Source organism: Salvia hispanica, chromosome 1 (assembly GCF_023119035.1).
Source record: "Salvia hispanica cultivar TCC Black 2014 chromosome 1, UniMelb_Shisp_WGS_1.0, whole genome shotgun sequence".
In the NCBI taxonomy this organism is placed as follows: domain Eukaryota; kingdom Viridiplantae; phylum Streptophyta; class Magnoliopsida; order Lamiales; family Lamiaceae; genus Salvia; species Salvia hispanica.
The window spans coordinates 47,147,169-47,173,096 of NC_062965.1; the positions used below are offsets into that span (position 1 = coordinate 47,147,169).

General features: G+C 35.6%; 1 protein-coding gene and 1 pseudogene across 1 annotated transcript; both read left to right on the forward strand.

Moving 5' to 3' along the window:
- The first annotated feature begins 18,691 nt into the window (after positions 1-18,691).
- Positions 18,692-20,050, forward strand: LOC125202147 (annotated as a pseudogene).
- Positions 20,051-22,668: 2,618 nt separating this feature from the next.
- LOC125198844 lies at positions 22,669-24,633 on the forward strand. Its single transcript, XM_048097099.1, has 3 exons — positions 22,669-23,247; positions 23,343-23,861; positions 23,920-24,633. The coding sequence occupies exons 1-3, from the start codon at positions 22,669-22,671 to the stop codon at positions 24,631-24,633; spliced, it is 1,812 nt and encodes a 603-aa protein (XP_047953056.1).
- The last annotated feature ends 1,295 nt before the right edge of the window (positions 24,634-25,928 follow it).

Below are 25,928 nucleotides of genomic sequence, written 5' to 3' on the forward strand. Positions count from 1 at the left end.
ATGTTGGAGCTAGAAAGTGAAGAACACAAAGAAGGAAAATATTTGATGTGTATGGCTATCTTTAGGTTGCTGATCAAAGTGATCCAATAAAGATTAAGATTTGGGCTAAAAGTATATTTAATTGTTATGGAAATAAGTGTAAAAAGATACCATAAAGTGATTTTACATTTTGATGAGGGACCCGAATAGAAAATAAGGGTCTTATATTTACATATAAATATAAGATAGGGTTATAGTCCCAGACGTGCGAAGAACATTCGATATCTCTTTATTCTTTAAAGTGACTATTACTTAGAAGAATGTCTTTGATCGTTTGGAAGATCTATAGCATTTGCCCAACTGACTCACGTTGATTCGCTTCCGCTCTGAGTTTATACTCCTTCTACGTCGTTCTCGGTTAATCATCATAGAGAGCTTTAAATAATTGTTCATTCAATTATTCCAATAAGTGTGTCAGTCACTACATTGATGATTCTCACGAGGAGGAAATGGGAAAAAGAGATTATGGTTTTGATTTAAAATTAAATCTATCTAGCTGTTTTGTTGTGTGTTGAGCGGCGAAATTGTTATGATTATTCATGTTGGTGATGTAATCTGATTTTAGTATCACGTCGAATTAATTTTGGATGAAGTAATGTTTGTGTTATCGTTTAACGCATCTTTTGAATACGTTAATTTCCAGATACATGGATGTAGCGATTTGGTTTCTATTTGAGTTATGGAATTGAATTGTTGTTAATGTTTTGCACAGTTTCAAAACATCTTTTGATTGTGGATTGCTATGGCCGAGATTCGGCTTTTCCAATAATGTGCAAATTGTTTTTCAATTTGTGGCCGTATTGTTAAACCTTTTATCGGCTCAATGGAAATATTGATTCGCACAATTACGGTGATTGTCTTACATTGGAGAGTTTTATTGATATGTATATACATGGAATGATTTGATTACGATCATATGAAATCTTGTGTTTCCATATTTAGTATATATTGTATTAAATGAGTCACTCACCCCTTAAAGGTCTCATAATGGGGAGGGTTATCCACACTTATATAGAGAAGCTAGGATCATCACCAAACCGATGTGGGACAAGATATTAGAATTTTAACACGCCCCCCTCACGTGTGGGCCGGAATGACATCGGACTTCCCATCGTGGGTAGCGAAGAAAGAGATAGAGATAAACCATCATCGACTTGGGTTCTTTCGATACCATATTAAAATGGGCCACTCACCCCTTAAAAGGCCTAATAAGGGAGGGGTTATCCGCAAACACTATATAGAAGCTAGGATCATCACCAAAGCTAGGTGTGGGTCAAGATATTAGAATTTTAACATATTGTATATGGAATATTTGAATAAATGATTCAATTGTGTGTATAATTTTATGCACGTACTGCTTTATGTTGAGGATTTGCAAATTGTATGTTAGGTGATTAGGATTTTATACTCCATGGTTGTTATTGAATCCATAAACTTAGGATATATATTTTGTGGATTTGTTTAGTTAATTTGATGATCTTGGTTTGTTACGTTCGTGGTTACTCGTCTTGGGAATATCAAAATTTGAATTTTGTCGATTTTAGTGAAAATTGAATTTGGCAAAATTATATGGAATCTCATTAGGGTGACAATTTGCAATTTGCTTGGGAGTTATTGAACTGGCCGTCGATTAAAGGCCTCCTGAGTTCGCGAGGCGCGATTCGTGATTCGTTGGTAGCCACTTATTCGGAAAGTTATCAAGACTTGCTTGCAGCTTCGTATTGTTTTAAAATTTTAAATTCAATAATTTTGGTGCATCTCATGTTCCTTTTATTGATGTGTGTATTTTAATCGGATATTAGTCGGCCAAAGGAAGATTAATATTTGACACAAAGATACCACATACATTTGTAATAAATACGTGATAATTATTCGTTTCATGTAAGTAGTGTGATGCCCAAAGATGGACATTTATTTGACATGATTTTATTGTCGTGTTTGATCACTATAAGGAGGTTCCCAAATTTTGGAAGTTCACATTCATCTCAAAAGACTTGATGTGGATGTTTTGCTCGGAACCTCGTAATGTTTTACTAATATTCAAAGTAGATTATGTCCAAGTTGCAAAAGTAACCTCTTTGTCTAGACTTTTTTTGTGCGAATGTTAGGACGGTGATGTGTGTGTGTATTTTAATGTGGATATTAGTCGCCCAAGGAAGATTAATATTTGACACGAGATACACAATACCGTGGTGATAAATGGGTGCACCTTATCCGCCTGTAGTAATTGTGATGCCCAAAGGTGGACATTGCTTGAGATGATCTTATTGTCGCGTTTGATCACTACAAAGAGGTTGCCACTACAAGTTCATATTCCCGTCCAAAGACTTGATATGAATGTTGTGCCGGTACTCGAGATGTTACCATTTTATTTGTTTTTTGTGATGTGAGCATAACAATTAATTTGGTTTTGTTCTCTATTCAGTTATGATGTCCGGTAAGCCTTCTACAGTTTCTTCCAACATGAAAAATATGTTGGTGTTGAATGGGTCAAATTTTAAGGATTGCAAAGATTATATTTTGATTGCTCTGGGTTTGGGGTAAACTAGAAGTAGGGGTACTCGAACCGTGTAAGTCTACTGATCATTAGGTGTATCATCCCAAAGCCTTTTGGGCACTACATCTAAGTATATCATTAAGGCCTGAATACCTTGCCCAAAAATTTAAAAAGTCTTGAGAAAAAAAGATAAGGCTAAGACAAACATGCTTGATCTCAATAAAGTATAAAGGGGTCAACATAGAGAGCACATTATGCAAATGTCTCACGTTGCTCACTTAACTTGAATTTTAAAGACTTGCTTGTGCATTTGGTGTTGCACATGTCGATTTTCAAGAAATAAAGTAAAAGGGCATTAAGAAGGTGTATTGAGAATATGGGTGGGTAGGTATGGTATACCTTACAAAACCATCATCCGTCGGGATGAGAAAAAATTATACCTTTACCTTACCAAAATTTTCAGATGACAAATTTCAATACCGATACCATACCTAATTTTCAGATGTCTTACCTAAATTCGTATACCGTACTTTGCGGTATACGGTGTTTTATGGTAAATCGACTACGTACGACATGAAAATCTCATTATTTTGTAAAGAATTCCAAATACTAAAACAATGAAAATAATATTTCAAAATACTTAGAAAACATTAAATTTAATTCAAATAATGTTAAAAAAACGCAACAATTAAACTCCACGCAATCACCCAAAGTTCAACGATATTTGTTTGAAACTAATTTAACTAAAATATTAGTATATTTGTTTGAAACTAATTGATTCAAAAGATATCAAGTTTTTCCTAATTGAGTTTATTTGATTTTATATTTAATTACATGATTAGGCGACAACTAAAATAAGGCAAGATTTGATTTCTACATGTAAATATTTATTTGTTTGGCAAATGTATGAATTTACTTGATATAATTTGGCATATATTGATATCGGTATACACCGAAAATCCGTATATACCTAAAATTACGTTTACCGTATTTTCGGTATACCCCGATATACCTTGGTATATGAAAATTCATACTCGTTATCGTACCGAAATAAATCGGTAAGGTATGATACCTTACCGAAAATTGCGTATACCGAAAATTCGGTATTTTTGATATATTTTCGATGAGTGCGGTATTTCGGTAATTCGATATTTTTACCGACCACTAATCGAGAATGCTGCTATGAATAAGGGTTCATCACAAAAGAAACAACATAAGGATAATGATAGTTGTTTCTTTTGTGGTAAATATGGGTATAAAAAAAATTGTAAATATCAGGCATGGCGTGCAAAGGAAGTTACAATTCTTGTTTTGGTCTATTCGAAGTTAATTTAGCTACGTCTAATGATATTTTGGTGGGTAGTTTCTGAGTGCTGCTCATAAGGTTATCAATGCAAATTTATCGAGCTACCGAAAGTCAATTGATGGTGAAAGATACATAAGACAAATTGGTGGAAGTATAGACTATTGGGCATTGTAGATTGTTATTAAAGACTGGAATATTTCGGTTTTGAAGGATACTTTATTGTATTGTCTTTTAGACAAAATTTGATTTGACAAATTTGGTTTCTATTGTTCATTCAAAAATAGTATAATTCTTCCTTCAAATAATTCTAGTATTGTGAGCTATTTCTTAAGTGCATATAACAATCTTTGTATGCTCGATTATGTTACTTCATATTTAGAAGCTTTACATGTTGAATCAAAAGGGACTAAGCAAATTAAATAATGAAAATTTGGTTAATTTATGACACAAATGTTTTGGTTATATCTCAAAATAAAGGATTGTGAGACTTGGTCGATGTTGTATTGAATACACTTATCTTTTCGAACTTGATTTGTGTGTTTAATATATCGAAGGAAAGCAGACCAAACTTAAGAAATTAGGTGCCATAGAGCTATACATTTTAGAATTAATATATACGGACATTTTTTATTCATTCACTTCGGTTTCTTGAAACGATCAACAATATTTTATATCATTCATAAACGAATATTCTTGTTTTGGGCACCTACATTTAATCTATTAAAAGTCCGAGGCTTTAGACAAGTTCAAAATATTTTTACTTTTGAGGAGGAGTCTGTATAGACACCTACTATTGCTTACGAAAATGATCGGGTATCAATTACTATCATTGAAGAAGAAGCATATTAAGAACCTCAAGATGATATTGTTATAAACATTCAATCTCGTGCGAATGATATAATTTAAAGTCAATCTCAACAACCTCAATTAAGACTCTCGTTAGTGGTACCACAAATTTTATAAAGTGGTTCTTTCATTTGGATTCAGAAAGAATGCTATTGATGGTTGTGTGTATCACAAGTTCAGTGGGAGCAAATGCATCTTCTTTTTTATTTGGAATCGAAAGAAATAATTTTCGATAAGGATATGTTGCACTAACACCAAGAATTTTCTCTCGAAGAAATTTGAGATGAAAGATCTTGGGGAAGCCTCTTTGTATTTGGAATCGAAAGAAATAATTTTTGATTGTGCTATTACTAAAGGAGACAAACCTAATCTCATTCGGTGCCCTAAGATAAATATTGAGATTTAGAAAATACGAAGGTTCCATATGCTTCGGTGATTAGGAGCCTATGTGTGCTCAAGTGTGTATTAGACCCAATTTAGTTTTAATTGTTTATATGTTGGCGAGATATTTCAATAACCCGATATGGATCATTAGGAAGCAGCAAACGGGTTATGAGATATTTATAGAGAACTAAGCATTACATGCTCGCATACAAAAATCAGATCATTTGGAGAGATCTTTAGACATTCGATTGATTTTGTTAGATGCCAATACAGTAAGGATCCATTTTAGGTTACGTGTGTGCTGTTGTGTAGAGCCATTTCGTGGAGAAGTCTGAGCAAACACTTGTAGCTACTGCATCATGACACGAATTGTAACTTGTTTTGGGCATCTAGTTAATGAATATGACTGAAATTTTGTCACTAGACGCATATTGTAAGGTATTGAAAGACCACTTAAGTTATGTTATGGCAATAACTCGTGGTATTATCTTCTAAAACAATAGAGCTTCCGGTTGTTAAATAAAGGGTTGGAATGGACAAATGCACATGGAGCATAAGGGAATGGATTTGATGATTACAAATCCAATCATTAAAGGACTATCACCCAAGGTCTTTCGTGGGCATGTAGCCAAAATGGGTGTTATGTTGTTTAAGGATACTTCCGTTCAGTGGGAATAGTTTTAGTCATTGCTCTATATTGTGTTTTGAACATGTAGTTATAAAACTCATGTTATTCTCTGCAATATAATGTATTATGTTTTGTCTATTATTTTTGGTTTGATCTCACTTTGGGAGGACCAGTTGGAAATAGGCATGTATGATCACCTTGCATGAAATTTCCATGCTACACTCCATAATTGATTTGTTGTTGATTATATTTGCATATGTGATTCGATGGGTTTAATCATGAAAACATATGATGATGCCCCTTTAGTCTATGTCGATATGGTTGATAATAAGATTGTTTGGAAAGACACTATGTGATAGCACTTTTGAGCGCTCATTCGGTTTGTACACATTTATTTGGTGGTATGTGTTGCCCAAGTGGGAGAAACTTGGGCTTCCACATAACTAATTTAATGTGTATGACTATCTTTTAGTTTCCCAATTAAAGTGATCCAATAAAGATTATGGTTTGGGCTAAAGTGTATTTAATTGTTATGGAAATAAGTGTAGATACCATAAAGTGATTTTCATTTGATGAGGGACCGAATAGAAAATAAAGGGTCTTATATTATATAAATATAAGATAGGGTTATGGTCCCAGACGTCGGAAGAACATTCGATATCTAGTATTCTCTTGGCGATTATTGCGAAGAATATCTCTGATCATTTGGAAGATCCATAGCCGCTGCAAAACAACTCCACCGTTTAATTCTAGATAGATCAAGGTACGCTTCCGCTCTAGGTTTATGCTCCTTCTCCGTCGTTTCGGTTAATCATCATAGAGAACTTTAAATAATTGTTCATTCAATTATTCCTACATCTCCTTCATCATGCAATGCGCCCAACTCTAATTGGCATGGTATCATCGATCTGATCAACTCCAAATTTTCCTTTTTTGGGAGTTGCTTCTTCTCCTTTGTCAAACAGCCTCAACAGTTTAGCTTCTATGTGGTCAAATGAATGCCATCTTCATCTTGATTAAACCTGACCTGTTGTCGCCAACTTTCTTTTCTTGAAGCCTCGTCGATCGCAATTGCATCTTCAAACTCGATATCGATCAACTTCAATCAGCCTGCGCCCATGAAAAATTAGATCTTAAAACCCTAATTTAGTATAGTTACGTGATTCTGCAATAAATGTAGATTTGCATATAATGAGACTCATCAAATGTATTAAGTACTACTTCTCAGTCCCCATTAGGAGTCACACTTCCGTTTCTGCACTCGTTTTATAAAATTGATAATAAATAAAGTGGAGAAATAGTAAAGTAAGAGAATAATGTAGAAAACGTTTTTTCTACATTATTCTCTCTTTTACTTTACCATCTTTCAACTTTAACTATTTATTATCATTTTTATAAAACCGATGCAAAGCGAGTGTGACTTCTAATGGGGACGAAGGAGTACTATTTCTACAAGAGCTACAATTCTATAAACATCCAAAATATCATCTCTAGTATTTATCAACTCCCTGTGTCCCATAAAAATAGCCTGAATTTTCTTTTTTGTCCATCACATATAAATAGTCCATATTCATTTATGAAAACTTTTTCTTCTCCTTTTTACTTTATCGATTACTGGATTAAAATCTGTGTCATCCTCAATTAGTCTATTTTTATGGGACGGTGGAAATATTTATTTATTAGATTTTGTGTTAAGAGTGTATTTGTAATTGATTTTATTCCACTTCTTAATTCCAGTATGGTAATTTTAAGGAAAAATTATTTAATTTGCAGTCTTGATATTTTTATGGTGATATCACCTTAACGAGCGTTTATAAATTCTGTAAATAGTTATATTTATGGACATTAGAACATCCACATCGCGTCTCGATGCGGGCTCTATCTCGTCTCTCCGAGACGATACCGCATCAAGACGGTGATGCAAGCTCGTCTCTCTCCGGCTCGTCTCGTGCCTTGTCCGGGAGAGGAAGGCTGGCGGCGTCCGTCACGCGCCTTGGCCACGTGGTGAGCTCCGTTCGGGCGTGAGCGCCCACTCGCCGGCCTGCGAGTGGTCGTCATTTATATCCGTTGATAAGTTTTTTTTTGTTTTTTTTAAATTCGGAAAAATTCGAAAATTTAAAAAAAAATTACCAAAATATACTAGCCTTTTATAGCCGTTATTTTTTTTAAAAAAATCTATTTTTAAGCCTCAATCACTTCTATAAATATCAAATCATTCCCACAAATTATCCACCATAAAAAACTCTCTATTCTCACTCAAACACTCTACATTCTTCATCTCAAAACATTATTCTTCTCCCAAATTTAATCCATTCATGGATCCATTTGAGCAAATGCGTTGAATAATGGAAGAATCGCTAGAACAAGATCGACGTAGGGAGGAGGAGGAAGCGCGACGCATCAAAAGCGACCCGGAGATACATCCATCGTAACCGGGAGGAAGCCATTGCAAGGTTGGTGCGTGATTACTCGTGAGAACCCGGTATGGGGAGAGACCTACTTCTGTGTTTTGAGATTTTGAATTTGGAGAGAGTGAGCGGAAGATTTTGAATTATGTATTTTTTATTTTTTTTAGGAATTTAATTATGTATTTTTTTATTTTTTAGGATTTTAAATTGTAATTTTATTTTATTTAATGAAGTGTATTTTTATTAATTGAATTTGTTGGAAATAAAAATAAAAAATTAAATTTAATGAATAGTTAATGGATGAGATGGTTAAGAGATGGGGTGAAAAGTACACTAAGGCCCATGAATAGTGAAGAGATGAGGTTAAGAGATGGATAAGAGATAGGGATGCGGACATATAGTTGAATGGGGGAGTGTTATATTGCTAACTCAATACTTAATTGTTAACTACAACTAAATAAGAGCCATTATTTATTCAAACTAAGGGTATTAAGGTCAATTTATAACAAATTAAGGTCAATTAGCCCCGGAATGTCAATATGATAAAAAAAACGTCAATAAGGGTATTAAGGTTAATTTATAACAAATCAGTTGTAAATAACTTTTGAAAAATATCCCATGACTTTAAAATGCATATAACTTTCTCGGTTTAAATTTTGCACAACATATATCAAATTAAATGTAATTTCATAAGGATTCAGCGAGATCTAACTTGCATATGTTTCGATGTCAAAATTTGAAAAAAATTTCAAAAATTTTCAATTTTTTCGTAAAGCAACAAATGTCAACATGATTTATAAAATATGTCAAAATAATACATGTAGAATGTCAATATAAGCAATGTGTTAACATTCTCAAATCATTGTTTTGATAATTCCAAAGCATTATGTTGATATTTTGAAACACGACATTTTCATCTAAAATCCTAATTTGGTAGTTTTTTTATCTTTTTCGATTTAATTAATAAAAATGAAAATTACACGTGGCAAATTGTAAACCACAAATTTTCTAAAATCCTATAGTCTTAAATTAATTATAGTTAGCAATTAAATGATGAGTTAGCAATTGATCAATCTCCTAGTTGAATATTGTTAAAAAAGTATGACCTTCCCAAACTTAAGCCCCTTTAGTTAGAAATCCAGTTCGGATCCTATATTATAATTGTTTCTATTTAATTATTTTTACTGTATAGTAGATGTCACACTTTCCTTTTTAGTTTGTCCCACAATATATGTCACATTTCCTTTTTTAGAAAAAGCTTTCTCTCACATTAATATAAATAAATATACTATTTTCTCTCTCCATCTAACACACAAAATAACACCTCCTAAAATCCCGTGCCAATTCCCAAGTGTGGCATCTACTTTGGGATGGAGGGAGTAAGTGGAGAGAAAATATAATATTTATATTAATGTGTGAGAGAATTTTTTTCAAAAATGGAATTGTGACATCTTTAGTGGAACAAACTAAAAAGGAAAGTGTGATATCTTTTATGGGACGGAGGAGTATTACTTTCCTAGTATTTCGTGTATTTTGAAAACAAACTAACAATTACTATATGTATACGAACAATATTTTTTTGGGTAATCTTATAACTTACACGTATGAATGGCATATAAATATTTGGAAGAAAATTACCAATAGTTTGTTACAAACAAAAGTGTAGAAATAATAATACTATATATGGGTCTTCTTCCATTGCTTATAGCATCATAATCCAAAATTAAAACTAAATCTACACCCTTAGATTTTAAAATGAGTGGATAAGATTGAACCTTACGAATTTCAATAAATAGTAGACAAAATATCAACAAAAGGGTAATATCGTCATTATGTTATCTTATGATAATTTTCGTGAGTGTTTTTTTTAAATCAACATAGTGTATTACAAATATCAACAATATGACATAAGAATATCAACACTAGTAAAAGAAAAAATCAATATATATTTATTGAGATTTTTACATGATTTTATTGAGATTTTATATGCATTATATTGATATTTTTGATGTATTTGTTGATAAAAATCTGGTTATCAACGTTCTGAAAACTAAAATAAAAAATATCAAATTTCATCATCCGAATGTCGTCGGAACATATGCAATTGAGATCTCTTGGAATCCTTATAAAATTATCTTTAATTTGATATATTTTTGCGAAAAAATAATTTAAATCCAAGAGAGTTACGTAAATTTAAAGTTTTAAGATGATTTAAATGAGAAGGAATTGACATTAATACCCCTTATTTTTATTTAATAATTTTTTTAATTAAAAATATAATCCATGTGGCATTATTTCAATCACTAGATCTCCTAATCTAATGGCTAAAATTTGATCTTAATTTGAAATTGCTAATTAGTTAGTAATTGATCACTCCCATAATATATATTACTATAAGGATGAAACAAAATACTTGCAGAGTGTACTATTAAATTATAATCTCGTTATAGAAAGCAAAAAATTAGCATTATGTGGGTTTAAAATTTTATATGTAAATGTGAGTATAATAAAATACTATAAAATGAACAAATTAAAGTGTGATTAAATATGTTTAAGTCTATGGTATGGAGCGATGATATCTCGTTATTTTCCTAAATCGAATGGAATTGAAAAATCCCTACAACTGGAGATAAAATATGGATTGACCCCATTAATTATCTTTATCTTATCGTATTAGTATATCCCTAAATTCACCCTGACATCAATCTTCACTACCATCAATATTCCTACGGAGTTCTAAATATCTATAGCTGAAGCAGAATGAAAACAATCAAGCTATTTGGATTCTATCTCCCGGCTATACAAGATGACCATCAAGATTCGATTACCACCAACGATGAGGCTTCAAGAAAATGAAAGTTTATCCCTTATCAAGAAGAAGATGATGATCATTCATTTATTCCCAAGCCCAAATGCGATGAGGAGAAGGAGGAGAAGACGCGTACACCATGTTCCATCCACTCCATACGACCAAAATGATGGCGATGATGAAGATGCAGTTCAATATCGCTTCTTTCGAAGAAGGTAATGATTCATTTATTCCCAAGAAATCTAAACTTTTGAAGCTGTCTGGTGATGGAAAAGAAGGAGAAGAAACCGTCCATCCACTCTCATCAGTTACCACCGACACGCCATTTTGGGAAAAGAAAGTTAAGTTCATGTAATCAAGAAGAAGATGATGATGATGATTCATTTATTCCCAAGAAACCTAAATTGTTGAGGCTGATTGATGATGGATGTCGGCGACGGAAGCTCTAATCAGAAGAAGCAGTTCCACCAAGCCTCAATTCAAGAAGAAGACTGTGATTTATCTCTTTCCACAAAACCTAGAATATTCAAGTTATTCGGAGTCTACATCTTCATTGATCAAGAGGGTCACACTGTTATGCAAAACCCTAATCAAGATGATCAGAGCTGGAGGTGGAGGATCAATCTCCTATACAAAACCCTAATCAAGATGAGGAGGTGGAGGAAGAAGCTCCCGATCCAGTACCAGAGGGAAATGATCTAGTTTTCATGTTCGAGAAGAAGCTTACTTCTACTGATGTTGTGCGGCATTACAATCGGTTGCTCATCACCAAAAGGTCTAGTTTGCGATTGATGGCAGCTTTGACGGAAGAAGAGAGGGGAAAGGTGGAAGCGAATGGAGGAGATAATCTGAGGGTGGTGACAACAGATCCAAATGGTGTTGAATACATATTGAAGTTAAAGAGGTGGTCCTATTCAGGTGCCTTAGTGTTGAAACATGAATGGGGAAGCTTGGCGCGCAAACGGGTTGCAGATGGGGGATTCCGTTGTCGGATGGGGCAATCGCGTGGAGATGAGTTCCGTTTGTTTCTCTTTATTATCAAGAATCAATTCAATTAGAAACTCTTGATTGGATCTTAGGTCCTTGAATATATTTTTGCTTGTTATTGTTTAATGTAATTGAGTCAGAGAGAAATATAAACTCTTTTCAAGCAGAACTTCCATCTGCTTCTTATTTATTAGTATTATTAGTTTGCAATAAGTTTTGTTGTTGTTTCTATTTTTGTAATCATTTCTTGTTTGTTTCAGTCCTTTAATCTGTTTTTATTTGACTCATTTCTATTAGTTGGAAGCGTGGCTTCCACTTTTCCCTAATACAAGAGTCAGATTCATTTTGATTTACTAAAGATGAATTTACCTACAAGTCTAATGAATTACTTAGAGAGAAGAGTAAAAGTTAGCAATAAGGTCTGGGTGGTGTAGTCAGTTATCACGCTAGTCTCTAACCTAGAGGTCCCGGTTTGAACCCGGGCTAAGACATTTTTTTTTTGGTTTATAACTTTCATTCAAACTACTGTTGATAACTTAAGTTGAGCCCCGATTCAATCCGAGTCAGTCATTTTCACTTTCATTTATTCTTCTTCTCCTTTTCATGGCATTATTGGTAAGTTTCACTGAGTTTATAGTGTTAGTGTGTTTAGATTAACTTAGTTATAGCTGAGTTGCAAAATAAGTTAAAATATGAACTTATGAAGAATTTATCATAGGAATATATGATGTCTAAATGTAAAATTAAATTATTTTGTGCCTTGTATTCAGAATAAAATTAACCCCAAATTAATTTGAATTTGTTTGCTATGGTAAGTCCAATTTCATATTTTGTCTCTTGTAATCAGATAGAATTAACCCTAAATTAATTTGAATCTGTTTGCTATAAGTCCCACATATTTGTTGTAGTAACTAGTGACCAATTCATACTAAGATCATAAACATGCACATGAAAATTTAAAAAGTCTGGTATGAACTGGCTAAATTCATACTTACGGTCAGGAAGCATGTGTATAATAAAGTTGAATGTTGGAGTGCAGCTGCTTCTCCTTCATCATCGAACTGACCTCAACAATTTAGTTTTCTTGAAAAAAAAAACCATCATCTTTTTCTTCTTGATTTGTGCAACTTACTATCGCCAACTTCCTCTTTCTTGAATCAAATTGAGAGGGGAGTGGTGATGATCATTTTCTTCGAACAATGTTGGAAATTTATGTGGAGATAAATGAAACAAGAACAATAATATGAATACATTGTGTAGAGAACTCTTGTTGAATACTTGAATGAATAATGAGTACAAGGATCATCCTATTTATACTAGCGTAGGAATGAACTAGTTGGATGAACCTACACAAATACATGTATCATAATTAAAGTAATACATAGAATTAATAATAGAAGTTGGACCATTGGTTCATGAATCTAGGAAATACATTTATCTTCAATACTCCTCCTTAATGTTATCCCAATAACTCCAAGCTTCTCTCTCAAAAGCTGAAATTTTGCTTTCGGAAGGACTGCAATACCTGAGTTGGTTTCTCCACTTTCATCCACTTCCCTTATATAATGATACATGATAGAGATGTGCTTAGTTCGACTGTGATGAACCGGATTCTTTGTGATTGCAATGGCCGACTTGTTGTCACACAGTATAACTCTATCGAGCCTTGTTTCTTCTTTCCCATGTCATTCAGAATTCTTTTAAGCCAAATTGTTTGTTTTGCAGCCTCTGCAGCAGCAACATACTCAGCTTCAGCAGTAGATTGTGCTACACTATCTTGTTTCTTTGACATCCATGAAGTTACGCTTGATCCATGACTAAAACAATATGCGGATGCAGATTGTGGAAGCTCTAAGGCTACAAATAGATGGTCCATGAGTAAGTAATGTCGTACTTTGTTGGGCTATTGAAACTCGCTTTTTACGCGTTCGTAAGTAAACAAGTAGAAATGCAAACATGTCAAGCAGATGTACCAAACCAAATTGGTCAAGCAAACCCAGACCTACTCGCGTGTCGTCGGACGCGCTATAAGAGCTGCTATCAAAACCTTACCCATAATACTATTAGCTAGTATATGGAAGTAAGGATCGATCCCACGAGGAAGATGATGTTAAGCATGTATTCGGATGTCTTGGGAAGGTTTTTGGCTGCTGCCACGCAATCTAAGGGGGTTAAGTTAAATCTACACGACTAGTCGGAATGCTCTAAACTCTATCTAACTGACCTACTAGACGGATTACGTACGGACACTTGCATGATGACTACTCAAGGTAACATGTGAACTGAAGTTTAAACAACCATGAACAGCTGCATCTAAAGGGGTATGCTGGCACTTTCCTAAAATGGATAGACAATATGCAAAAGTAAAGTGGGGACCATTTTTTCCCAATCGGCTAAGGTGGCAGAAAAGCTGAAAAAGCGAAAAAGTGTAAAGCAAATTGCATATCCGAATCCTAACAACCAACTACTTCATCTTCTTCATGTAACTCATCTAAGAACAAAGAATGGAACTATCGTCAATAAGAAGAAACAAAGCATGCTTCAAAACAAGAGTGAAAACGAGAAATTAAATTGCTAATAACTAGATCTAAGCTAACGAGCAAGCGAATAGTGTACGCACAAAGACCATAATCATGCAGATCTGAAACTACGAACAACAGATCCGAGAAATCAAAACTCGAGCAAACAAGGATCCATGGAATCGGACGTCAAATAAGCTAGATCTACTGGATCCTAACCACTAATAGTTGCGAAAAGCGCCCAATCAACACAAATCAACTCAGCATCAAGAGATCTACATAGAACTTCAACAAAATCTTCCATAGCATAGGAAATAAACCAAATCCAGCAAGGTTCAACACCGATATTCAAAACAACAGCAAAACCAACTACAAAATTCAATATTAAGAGTTTCACACACCAACAACTTGCAAACGAAATTAAAAGAGTAGCAAAACAGTAAATGAAATTGTTTCTTCGCTCCTTAGAGCGGTGGGACACGATTACAACTTGAGAAAGAAACCAGCCGGAACAAGAACCCCTCCTTCCAAGTGTGCGGCAGAATGGGAACATAGAGTATTGAAGTGGAGTGAGCTCGGAGCTAGGAAAGACTAAGGGAGCTCCCTTCTTCTTCTACCTTCATTCCTTTTTATAAGGAGGCTTGTGGCTCAAATCCCTAGGGCACGCTTCCTTGATTTGACCATTGTACCCTCAAAAGTAAGGTTATCTTCAGGTTTTAGCTCCTCTCTTCCCACTCCATGCTACGTCTTTATCTGCTTCGATTCTCCTAGGTCGGCTTGGTGGCATACAACAATTTCACTCCAATTCCACTCATTTCGCATCTACTCGAGCCGTTATCACGATATTTTGGACCTAGTAGATTTCTACACACCTAAACTCAAATTCACGCATTAGCTCCGAAAATATAGAAATTCACCCAATAACCAATACATGAAACGAGCCTTATTAGCTATCTCATCCACATAGTACGTCTGTTTTGTTCGTGCACGCCCAGCTATCATCCCCATTTTGATATCCCGTAACATGCAAAAACGAGGTTGCATTAGTAATTTACAATTAAGTTCCTCGCGAGATAGCAACTTATGAGATACGGTAGGTAGTGGTGGCTGTTCTTGAGTTTTTGGTGGTATATTGATCTTCATGAGGAACTTGGTCAATTGGGCGACGAATTACCATGAGAAATTCATCAATGGTTGGTTGATGTTTGTAGCTTAAGTCGAGATCCTAACATGGCTATTTTCGATTTTTTTGCGGGTTTAAAAAGGGTCGGGAAAGGTTTGACTAGGACAATGATGAGAATTTTACGAGTCCCACCCGTTGCAACCTGCTATGATACCATTTTAAAGATGGTAATCTAGAGAGGCATTGTATAGAAGATAGAACATGGTGGTTTAAACCTAAAGTAGGAAAAGTGATTTGATTGTATTTTCTATTGTGTGTAAAAGAGTTACAAGAGCTCCATTTTATAGGATAATACAACCATGGAAAACATCCTCCTTCACTCTAGGAACTACCAATTGTTTCATGGTCCTAGGTAATGCAATATTATTTATTTTTGTAAAAATTATCAATTAGCTAGTTGGTAAATGGTACTAGCGTTAGGTGCTTCTTGACAACGCCGTCGTCTTGGCGCATTGTCAAATTTCACGAAGGAGACGGTGATTTACTCATGAATTTGGGGAGCTCATAGAATATATCCTCGTCGTATACGGGCTTATCATACACGACATCAATAATATATCCTCATCGTATACGGGCTTATCATCACCGACATCGACAATATATTGTTACTATTCTTCGGTGTTTCGAGCCGCATCGAGATGATGTGAAGATTGAATCTTAGTCAAAATTGCTATCTTATTAATGCCGAAGAAGTTTGAGTTGGACTTTGATTGGCCACCGAGACGTCCCTACTAAGTTGAGTCGTATTTCTTTTGGGATGTCCAACTAAGTTGAGTCGTATTCCTTTTTGGGATGTCCCAACTAAGTTGAGTAATTTCCTTTTATGACAAAAAATAAAACATCCAATCATCTTACTTTCATTCTACCTACTTTCTCTCTCTTTATAGAGTGATAGATAGAGTAAAGTAATAGAGAGAATAAAGTTTTTACAAAAAAAAGAAATGACTCAATTACCTTGGGACAAATGAAAAAGGAATACGACTCAACTGCCTTGGAATGGAGGGAGTATCATTTTTGTCTCGACTCAACTTAGATTTCTATTATTTCAAAATTTAATTCAATTCCCGAAAAAAGTTCTTCCCTCCATCTCTTAGTGTTTAGTTCATCATTTTTATTTTTGGGATGTCTCTACAGTTTGTCCAATCACTTTTATTATTTTTAATAACGAATTATATATTTTATTAGCTTATTTTATTCATATTTTATTACTATAAAATTAATAGCTAGTATATAAAAGTAAAATTAATTTTTTATTATTACCTCTTAAAACGCTTGCTAGGTCCAAGTAAGATAAATTTTAGGGGAGAAAGGAACCATTATTTTTATAAGATAGATACTACCTCTATTCCATTATTATTTCTTTGCATGTCCCACTAATATATTGAATTATATTTCTTTCTAGATATTCCATTATAATCGAATTATTTTTTCTATTCAAGATCCAACACAGTTATTTTAATATAGGAGTAGTATTCTGAGTACTAGTATTTTATTCTCTTATTATTTGTCTATTTTATTTTTTACTCCTATGTATAAAATATCAAGAAAGCGGGGACTAATGAGCTTACAATCACTTTTATTATACGGTTTATTTTTTATTTGTCTATTATTTGGGATGTCTATACGGTTTCTCCAATCACTTTTATTATTTTTAACAACGAATTATATATTTTATTAGCTTATTTTATTTTTTTACTATAAACTTAATATATAAAAGTAAAATTAATTTTTTAATTATTTTCTTTTATAATTCTTGAAACTCGTGCTAGGTCCAAGTTTCATAAATTTTAGGGGAGAAAGGAACCAGGGGAGGGGATTCGGTCGGTTCGGTTAGAACCGGACCGATAAATCGGTTAACCGAATCCATTTTTTTCCAAATTCAAGAACCGGAACCAAACCTTAAGTCGGTTGGGTTATTTGAGGAACCGATCGATCCTAACCGACAGGTTATTCGGTTCTACCGAAGGAACCGAAATTCAGTGACAAGCAATAAAAAATTTGTTTGCATTTGATCCATAATGTTCCATCTTCAAATTAAGACTTAAAATTGTAAACATTAAATACAAAATTCCTAAATCGTAATCACATATTCATATTGGTAGAATACTAATGGTTTAAATAATAGTTAAACATTAATATCATCACAAACATAAACTACAAAATTTAAATACTAAAATATTCATATTGGCAGAATATGCTAATTGCCTAATCGGGCGACGAACGATTCTACTTATATAGGTAGGTTTTTAATTTTTCATTTCTTTTTTTACTTTTCAAAACTGAAATAACAAAACTAAAATCAATATATAAAAAGTTATATATCAAATATTAAAAAATATCGGTTATTCGGTTCTAACCTCTCGGTTCTCGGTTAGAACCGATAACTGAGATCAGCTTAAATCTACTAACCGAAGCCGAACCCTAATATTATTTTTTCGGTTCAAGGTTAATCGAGAACCGAAAAAATAAGGTTCGGTTCTCGGTTAACCGAGATGCGAGAACCGTTTCCCCATGCCTAAAAGGAACCATTTTTTTTATAAGATACTATCTCTATTCCATTATTATTTCTTTGTATGTCCCACTAATATTAAATTATAGTATTTCTTTCTAGATATTCCATTATAATCGAATTATTTTTTCTATTCAATTGAATATCCAACATAGTTATTTTTATTATAGTGGAGTAGTATTCTGACTACTAGTATTTTATTCTCTTATTATTTGTCTATTTTATTTTTTAGTCATATGTAATATGTACTCCATCCGTCCCATTGAAGATGACCCATTTTCCTTTTTAGTTTGTCCCAACCAAGATGACTTATTACCAAAAATGGAAACCCCTTTATCTCTATTGTATCCCTCTCTCTTACTTTACTTTCTCCACTTAACATACAAAATAAAGTTGCATAAAATCCCGTGCCGCCCAAGAAAGGGGTCATCTTCCTTGGGACGGAGGGAGTATAAAATATCAAGAAAGCGGGGACTAATGAGCTTACAAAATACAATTTAAGTTGACTAATCTGTGGACTTACAACAATAAATAGGGAAGCAATGTATAGAGTTGTGAGAACATAAACAAAGAAATATGGAGTATTTTGTTCTTTTAATCGTGGCCTTGATAGCAGCAGCATGGTCTACCGTTGTACTCTCACGGCGGCGGCGAGGCCCCGGTGTCAAGTTCCCTCCAGGGCCTCGTCCCCTGCCGATAGTCGGCAACATCTTCCAACTCAGCGCCGACCCCCACAAGTCCTTGGCCAAGCTCGCCAAAACCCACGGCCCGCTGATATCCCTCCGCCTCGGTAACCAATTCACCGTTGTCGTCTCCTCGCCGGAGATGGCGGCAGAGATACTCCAGAAGCATGGGAACTCCTTCTCGAACAGATCCATCCCAGCCGCAGTCTACATATACGGATTCGACAAGGCCTCGTGGAACACCATGCCCACTGACTCGGCCGGGTGGAAAAAAGTCCGCCGGATCGGGCGAGAGCAGCTCTTCTCTCACCAGGCGCTTCAGAAAACCGAGGGGCAGCGCCAAGAGACGCTGCGGAAGCTTGCTAAACACGTGCGCGGGTTCAGCGAGCGGGGCCAGGTGATGAACGTCGGGGAGGCGACGTTCACCACCATGACGGACCTCGTCTTCTCGACGCTCTTCTCTATCAATCTCACCGATTACGGCGCTGCCGATTCGCTAGCGAATAAGGAGTTCAGGGAGCATGTTAATGGCTTCACCAGGTATATTGGGGTTCCGAATATTTCTGATTTTTACCCCTTCTTAGCGCCGTTGGATCTGCATGGGAGAAGGATCCGACATCTCCAGACTCCCATATTTGCAAGCCACAATGAATGAAGTGTTCCGGTTTCATCCGGTTGCACCTATACTAGGTCCACGTGAGGCTGGTGAGGAAACGCAGGTAAATGGCTACACAATTCCCAAGAATGCAAAGATAATCATCAACTTTTGGGCAATTGCTAGAGATCCAAATACATGGCAGAATCCCGAGTCATTTGAGCCTGAAAGGTTTCTTGGCAAGGATATAAATTTTGAGGGCCAACATTTCGAGTTGATTCCATTTGGATCAGGAAAGAGAATTTGCCCTGGCATGCCACTAGCTAGTCGCATGCTGTTCTGCATGTTGGCAACATTGTGTCATAACTTTGATTGGGAACTTGAGGGAGGGACCGACACTAAAGCCAAACTACTGCAAAGAGAAGATGTGTTTGGACTAGCATTGCAGAAGAAATCACCACTTTATGCCAAACCCATCAAGGTTTGATGGTTTCGTAAGATTTGAATGATTTCGCTTCTCGTTGTGTTATAAATAAATGTACGAATAAAAAGTGAAATATTGTTGTAATAAGTGTCCATGAATGTATAATAAATGTATTCTAAACAAATGTGTAAGTGTCCATGAATGTATATCATGCAAATCTTTTTTCTTTTTAACGAATCAGATTCTTATTATAATAGGGAATATGGAGATGCTAACTGAGACGCATTTTAACACGAAATGCATAGCTGCAATTTATGAATTATTTCCACGAATTATATATGAAATCTATCGCAGATGTAATTTGAGAGGAGAACGTAGAAGATTCAACAATGAAGTGTGAAAATTTTGAAAACTTCGAGACAAATACGTATACAGTATACTGCCTATCTGCTATAGCAGAGAAAAATGAACTAAATACCAATATCCAGCGGCGGAGACAGGATTTTGACATCGGGAAGTTCAGTTCTAGGATATATTTTAAATGTCGGTGTTGCCAAAAAGTTTCGACATTATAAATATGCGAAAGAGATGAGTAATGAGATAAAAATAATTAAGCAATATGGAAACTAGAGATATTTATGGATTTATTATTATTAATTATGAATAATATTTTAAATAAGTTAGTCATGAAGTAGAAGCAAAAAACATAAACTTTTTTTACCTAATTGATTCACTTGGATTTTACATTGTTTTAGAGGGTAGTTTTACTTGGTTTTGATCATATATTATATACTCTGAGACATGGTTATAGATACTTCTCTATTATGTTGGTATTTAGACCATTTTATGAAGATTGTGTAGAAAAACGTACAAAATATGTGGATTTGCAGCAGCTTTAGTTCGAGACAGTTTTTCTGGAGATTTTGAAGTCCAATTCGCCTATAATGCATACCATTCTCTTCTTCTTCGAAAGAGCTTCGCGTGGATATCTTAAACATCTCATTCGGAGTTTGGTAGAAGAAGTTATGGCCATTTTACCAAGACTGCACAGAGTAGTGACATAGCTGGCGACCCGCCAGCAAAACACGAAAAAAAATGTTATGCAGCGGCGACTTGCCAGCTTCGACGCACACCCACCTGGCAACCCGCCAGCTTCGTCGGACAGCTTACTTCAGGACCAAAGTCAACCCTAGGTATATATATGCCTAGGAAACGCCTCTCAACACAACTTACACGCCACCTACCCCAAAAATACCACTTTTTCACCTAGGAAGAAGAGAAGAACGAGCAGAGGACGAGTATTCATCGCAAGATTGAAGACGAGGCCTCCAATCCGCCCAATCCAATTCTAGGAGTTTCTACTTTTAGTTTTATTCATGTTCAAACAAGGTTTTTTTATATTTCTTTGAATATTTCTTTGACTTTTGTGTTGAACATGAGTAGCTAAATTCTTTGTAGAGTTCTACGGGGGAGGTGCAATGATTCTTATGTTTAATTGATTTCCTTTTTCTATGTCTTGGCTCATGTGATTATTTTGATTTCTTTTGTGCTTATACATTTATTTGTCTGATCACCTTATAAATGCATGTGGATTTTACTACAAGAACTGAGAAGTGTGTAGTTTAATTTGAAAGAGAAGAAATTGTCATCTTTGCCAATATAATCGAGAGATTTGAGCCTTTGAATGAAGCTAAGTATCTTAGGAGCTATTAGGAGTTGTTTCCTTAGTTTTAGGAATGAGACTTTGGTTCTAGGTAGCAATCTACAAATTATATGCTTTGAGAAAAGATATAGTTTAACCTTAGTGATAGCTTAATAACCCTTGAGACCCTTTGTTGGCATAGTTTGGAAGTTAATTGATGCATAGGATAGTTGTTATCAATCCCGTAGGATTCTACCCTTCTCATCCTTGATCTACATCCGTTTCCTCTTATTTAATTTTAGTTCTCTAGTTGTTTTTAATTGCTTTTACCTTGCTTTTAAGTAGATTTATAAAACAAAAACTTTTCGAATCATCTAGATAGTAGTTGAGGTTGATTCTGTAATTAGGTTGACACTCATTGTCTCTGTGGATACGATGCTCTTTGCTTACTATTTGCTACATTAGCCATGTACACTTGCGGGTATACTTGTGTTAAAAATAAGTTGAGTCAAGTTTTTGGCGTCGTTGCCGGGGACAATTTTGTGTTACTATAGCCTAATATCGTGATAAAAATTAAGATTACTAATCTAGATTTACTTGCTTTATTTTTTTTCTTTTTTTTTTTTAGTTATTCTCACTTTTGTGTTTTTCTTTTCAGGTTGTATGCTCACTCGCTCTAAGGGGCAACCATTAGAGTTATTCGATGCTGAGATCGAAGCATCCAACCGAAGGAGAAACGCTCAGAGTAGGCTCAACCAAAGGCGATCACTTTCGCCTCTTAAGAGAGAACCGCCTACTTCTGTTGTAATAACCATGGCGAACAATGAAGAGAACAATGCACCACATCCAGATCCGGTAGTCCAACATCTCCAATTACAACTTGCAGACGTGGTGAAACAGCTGAAAGAAAAAGAGGAACAACAAGCCACAATGCCATTGCAAAACATGTACGCTTACAAAGATGTGGAGGACCCACCAATTGGCAACGATGGGATCGATGCCAATCATTTTGAGCTCAAGCCAGGATTGCTTATTATGGCTGAGGCTAATGCTTTTGGGGGGAAGGCCAATAAAGATCCCAACAAGCATCTCACCAAGTTTATTCAAATCAGTAACACGGTTAAGCTTAATGGGGTGAGAGATGAGCAAATCAGACTAAGGCTATTCCCATTTTCCTTGAGAGATGATGCTAGAAACTAGTACGACAGCATGGGGTCAGGATCTGTTAAAACGTGGGATGCCATGGTAGACTTATTTTTGGAGAAATACTTCCCACCCAGCGAAGTTTTAAAGAGGCAAGCAGAGATAATTCAGTTCCAGATGAAACCTCATGAGACAATCCGAGAAGCATGGGCTAGATTCAAGACACTGCTGAAAAGATGCCCCAAGCATGGTCTAAGTCCGGGACACCAAGTCATAACTTTTTACAGGGGGTGTACTCCAGATGCAATGCGTGAACTGAATTGGAGTGCAGGAGGAGCACTCCTTCAATTAGGAGAGAATGATGTCATGCAAGTGATTGAGAGAGTAGCTTCCACTGATGAAGGATGGAATAATGAAAGAAATAAGTCATACAGGGTGGCCTCTGCTACAGAAGATGATAGGATAGACAGAATGTCAAAGCAGCTAGATCTTTTGACCACTCAACTGGGGATCAAGGAGATGAGACAACCTGGACTAGAACTGCAAGGAGGAGTTGAATGTGTCAACTATGTGCACCAAGGAGAGAATAACATGAACTTCAACAACTATCACCCAACCAAGGTGGTGGTAACTATAACAACTATGGTAACAAAGTGCATCCCAATCTCTCATATGGGAATCCAAACAATGCTCTTAAACCACCGCCAGGATTCACAGTGTCTAATGGGTTGGTAGAACAGCAGAAAAAGCCTACTACTGAAGATATCTTGGCAGCATTCATGAATCAAACTACCAAGTACATGGAGAAAACTGACAAGTACATGGAGAGCACTAGTCAAAGGTTGGGGAAGGTTGAAAACGATGTGCAAAGCTTGAATGTGCATATGAAGAGCATTGATACTCATATTAGTCAAATTTCTCAAGCTGTAGGTGTCCAACATCAGCCAGAGCAATTTCCAGCACAGACCATAAACAATCCCAAAGACAACAAGGCCATACACTTGAGAGGTGGTAAAAGCTATGAAGGACCTTCCATGCTTGTAGAGGAAAAGAAGAGTACTCTAGAGGTAGATGTCAAAGCAGATGAGAATTCCAAGGGAAAGAATAAGGTGGACATTCAGACCAAGAAAGACGCAATACTAGAAAAGTTTCCCCCTCCCTCCATTCCTACGACAGTTAGAGTGCCCTTCCCATTTGCGGTGAAAAAGAAGAAGAAGTTGGATGAGCAATTCTCCAAATTTCTCGTTATTTTTAGGAAGGTGCACATTAATATACCATATGGTGGAAGCTCTGCAAGAGATGCCTACGTATGCAAAGTTCCTAAAAGATGTGCTCTCCAAGAAGAAGAAGTGGATTGATTATGAGACGGTGAACATATCTGAAAACTGTAGTGCGATAATTCAAAAGAAGCTACCTGCCAAGCTTAAAGATCCTGGGAGTTTCAATATCTCATGCGTCATTGGAAATGACAGACAGACAAAGGCACTGTGTGATCTGGGGGCGAGCATAAATTTGATGCCATTATCATTTTTCAGAAAGATGAAGATCGACACTCTCAAGCCGACTACAATCACACTGCAGATGGCAGATAGATCAGTCACCTATCCTAAAGGAATTGTTGAGGATGTTCTGGTGAAGGTACACGACTTCATATTTCCCGTCGATTTTGTAGTGTTGGATATGGAGGAAGACATGAATGTGCCGCTTATCCTAGGGCGTCCATTCCTAGCAACGGGAAAAGCATTGATAGATATAGCAAAGGGAGAGCTCACTCTTCGTATGGGCAACAAACGACACATTTTGTCTATCTATAATGCTATGAAGAGTCGTGAAGATGAGGAACTTGTTATGAAGATGGAGTGCAAAGCTGTGCATGTTGTAGAGGTCCAAAAGACACAAGAAATTGAGTCCACATTGGGGGATTTTTCATTGCCGCGGTGGATGTTTGGTTCATGTGGTGGATCACTTTCTAAAGAAGAGACTGCACCAAATTCTAAAGTGAAAGAGAAGAAAACAAAAGCTGCAAATTAACCCAAAGTGGAAATCAAAATTTGTGATGGAGCTTTGAAAACTACTTGGTGGAAGAAGAGATTGGCTAGATCATATGCTTCCAAGATTGATAGAAAATCCAACACCACCATTTATGGCGTGACATGATGCAGGGGTTGGCAGCGGAAGCGCATGCATAAATCAATTACATAATAATCAGATCTATTTAGCGGATTATTTAGACAAATTCTATTCGCGTAATCATCTCACGTATCATGCTCATAACTCAAATAATCACATGCTTTAAATTAAATGAAATCTAAAACATGCTGTTCTAGGGTTTAGCCATTATACCTTGATGATTCTCCAAAGAATCGAAGATAGCTAGCGCCTTCTCCACGTAAAGATCTTTAGTACAAAACCACGGATCTTCTGACTGGTTCCCGGACTGTGAACTGATATCAGGGTGGGCTGATCTCACCAGCGCACTAGGACTTAAATAGAGAAGACAGAAATCCTTTCCCCGGTAGGAGAAGAATTCGACCACTACAAGAAGTAGGAGGGGCCGAAAATTTTAGATAAAATTAAGTGTTAATTCTGTCTCCTCTATTCTCCTATTTATAATAAGTCACATATTGGGCCCAGACAGGGATCTATGGAAGGCTTTGGATATGGGCTCCTCCAATTAGCTTTTTACTAATTAAATTAAACCCAATTTAATATAAGCTTAAAATTGGAATATTACGAGCAGCCACTACAGAAGTAATACTGCACTCCCCATCCAAATCCGAAATTACAAGTACTTCGGGTTTCCAATACTTTATATTTATTTCCCGCACTTAAGATAGAAACATCCATTAATTAATTATTGTCTGCTATGGACTTAATTAATTAATATCTTATTTATTCCAAGAGAGGACTCAGCAAGAAAATCTTATTTATTATTCATAGAGTAATTAAACTCCAACTAGCTAGGTTCCGAATAATAAAACCTTATTTCAAGCTTCTCTTGAGGATGTTATCAAACGAGACTCACCTCGCGCACGATTCAACATAATAGCAATCCTAGCACCGCTAGATACTAATCACCACTACCCAATATACCAGGCTTATTGGGTTACGAAAAACCCGCACCATTTGGTAAGTCAAAGTAGTGCATAATCAATACCGTATGCTCAATGCTAACGTACATTGATTTAGAAATAATTTACGAGACCTCGTCTTTCAGTAGATAGCATAAAGACTGTCTCGCTGTTAGATCCATTCAGTGCTATACCACACCAACGTCATCTTATTTCAATAAGGCTTAGAAATAATCGGACCGACATTGCAACCTT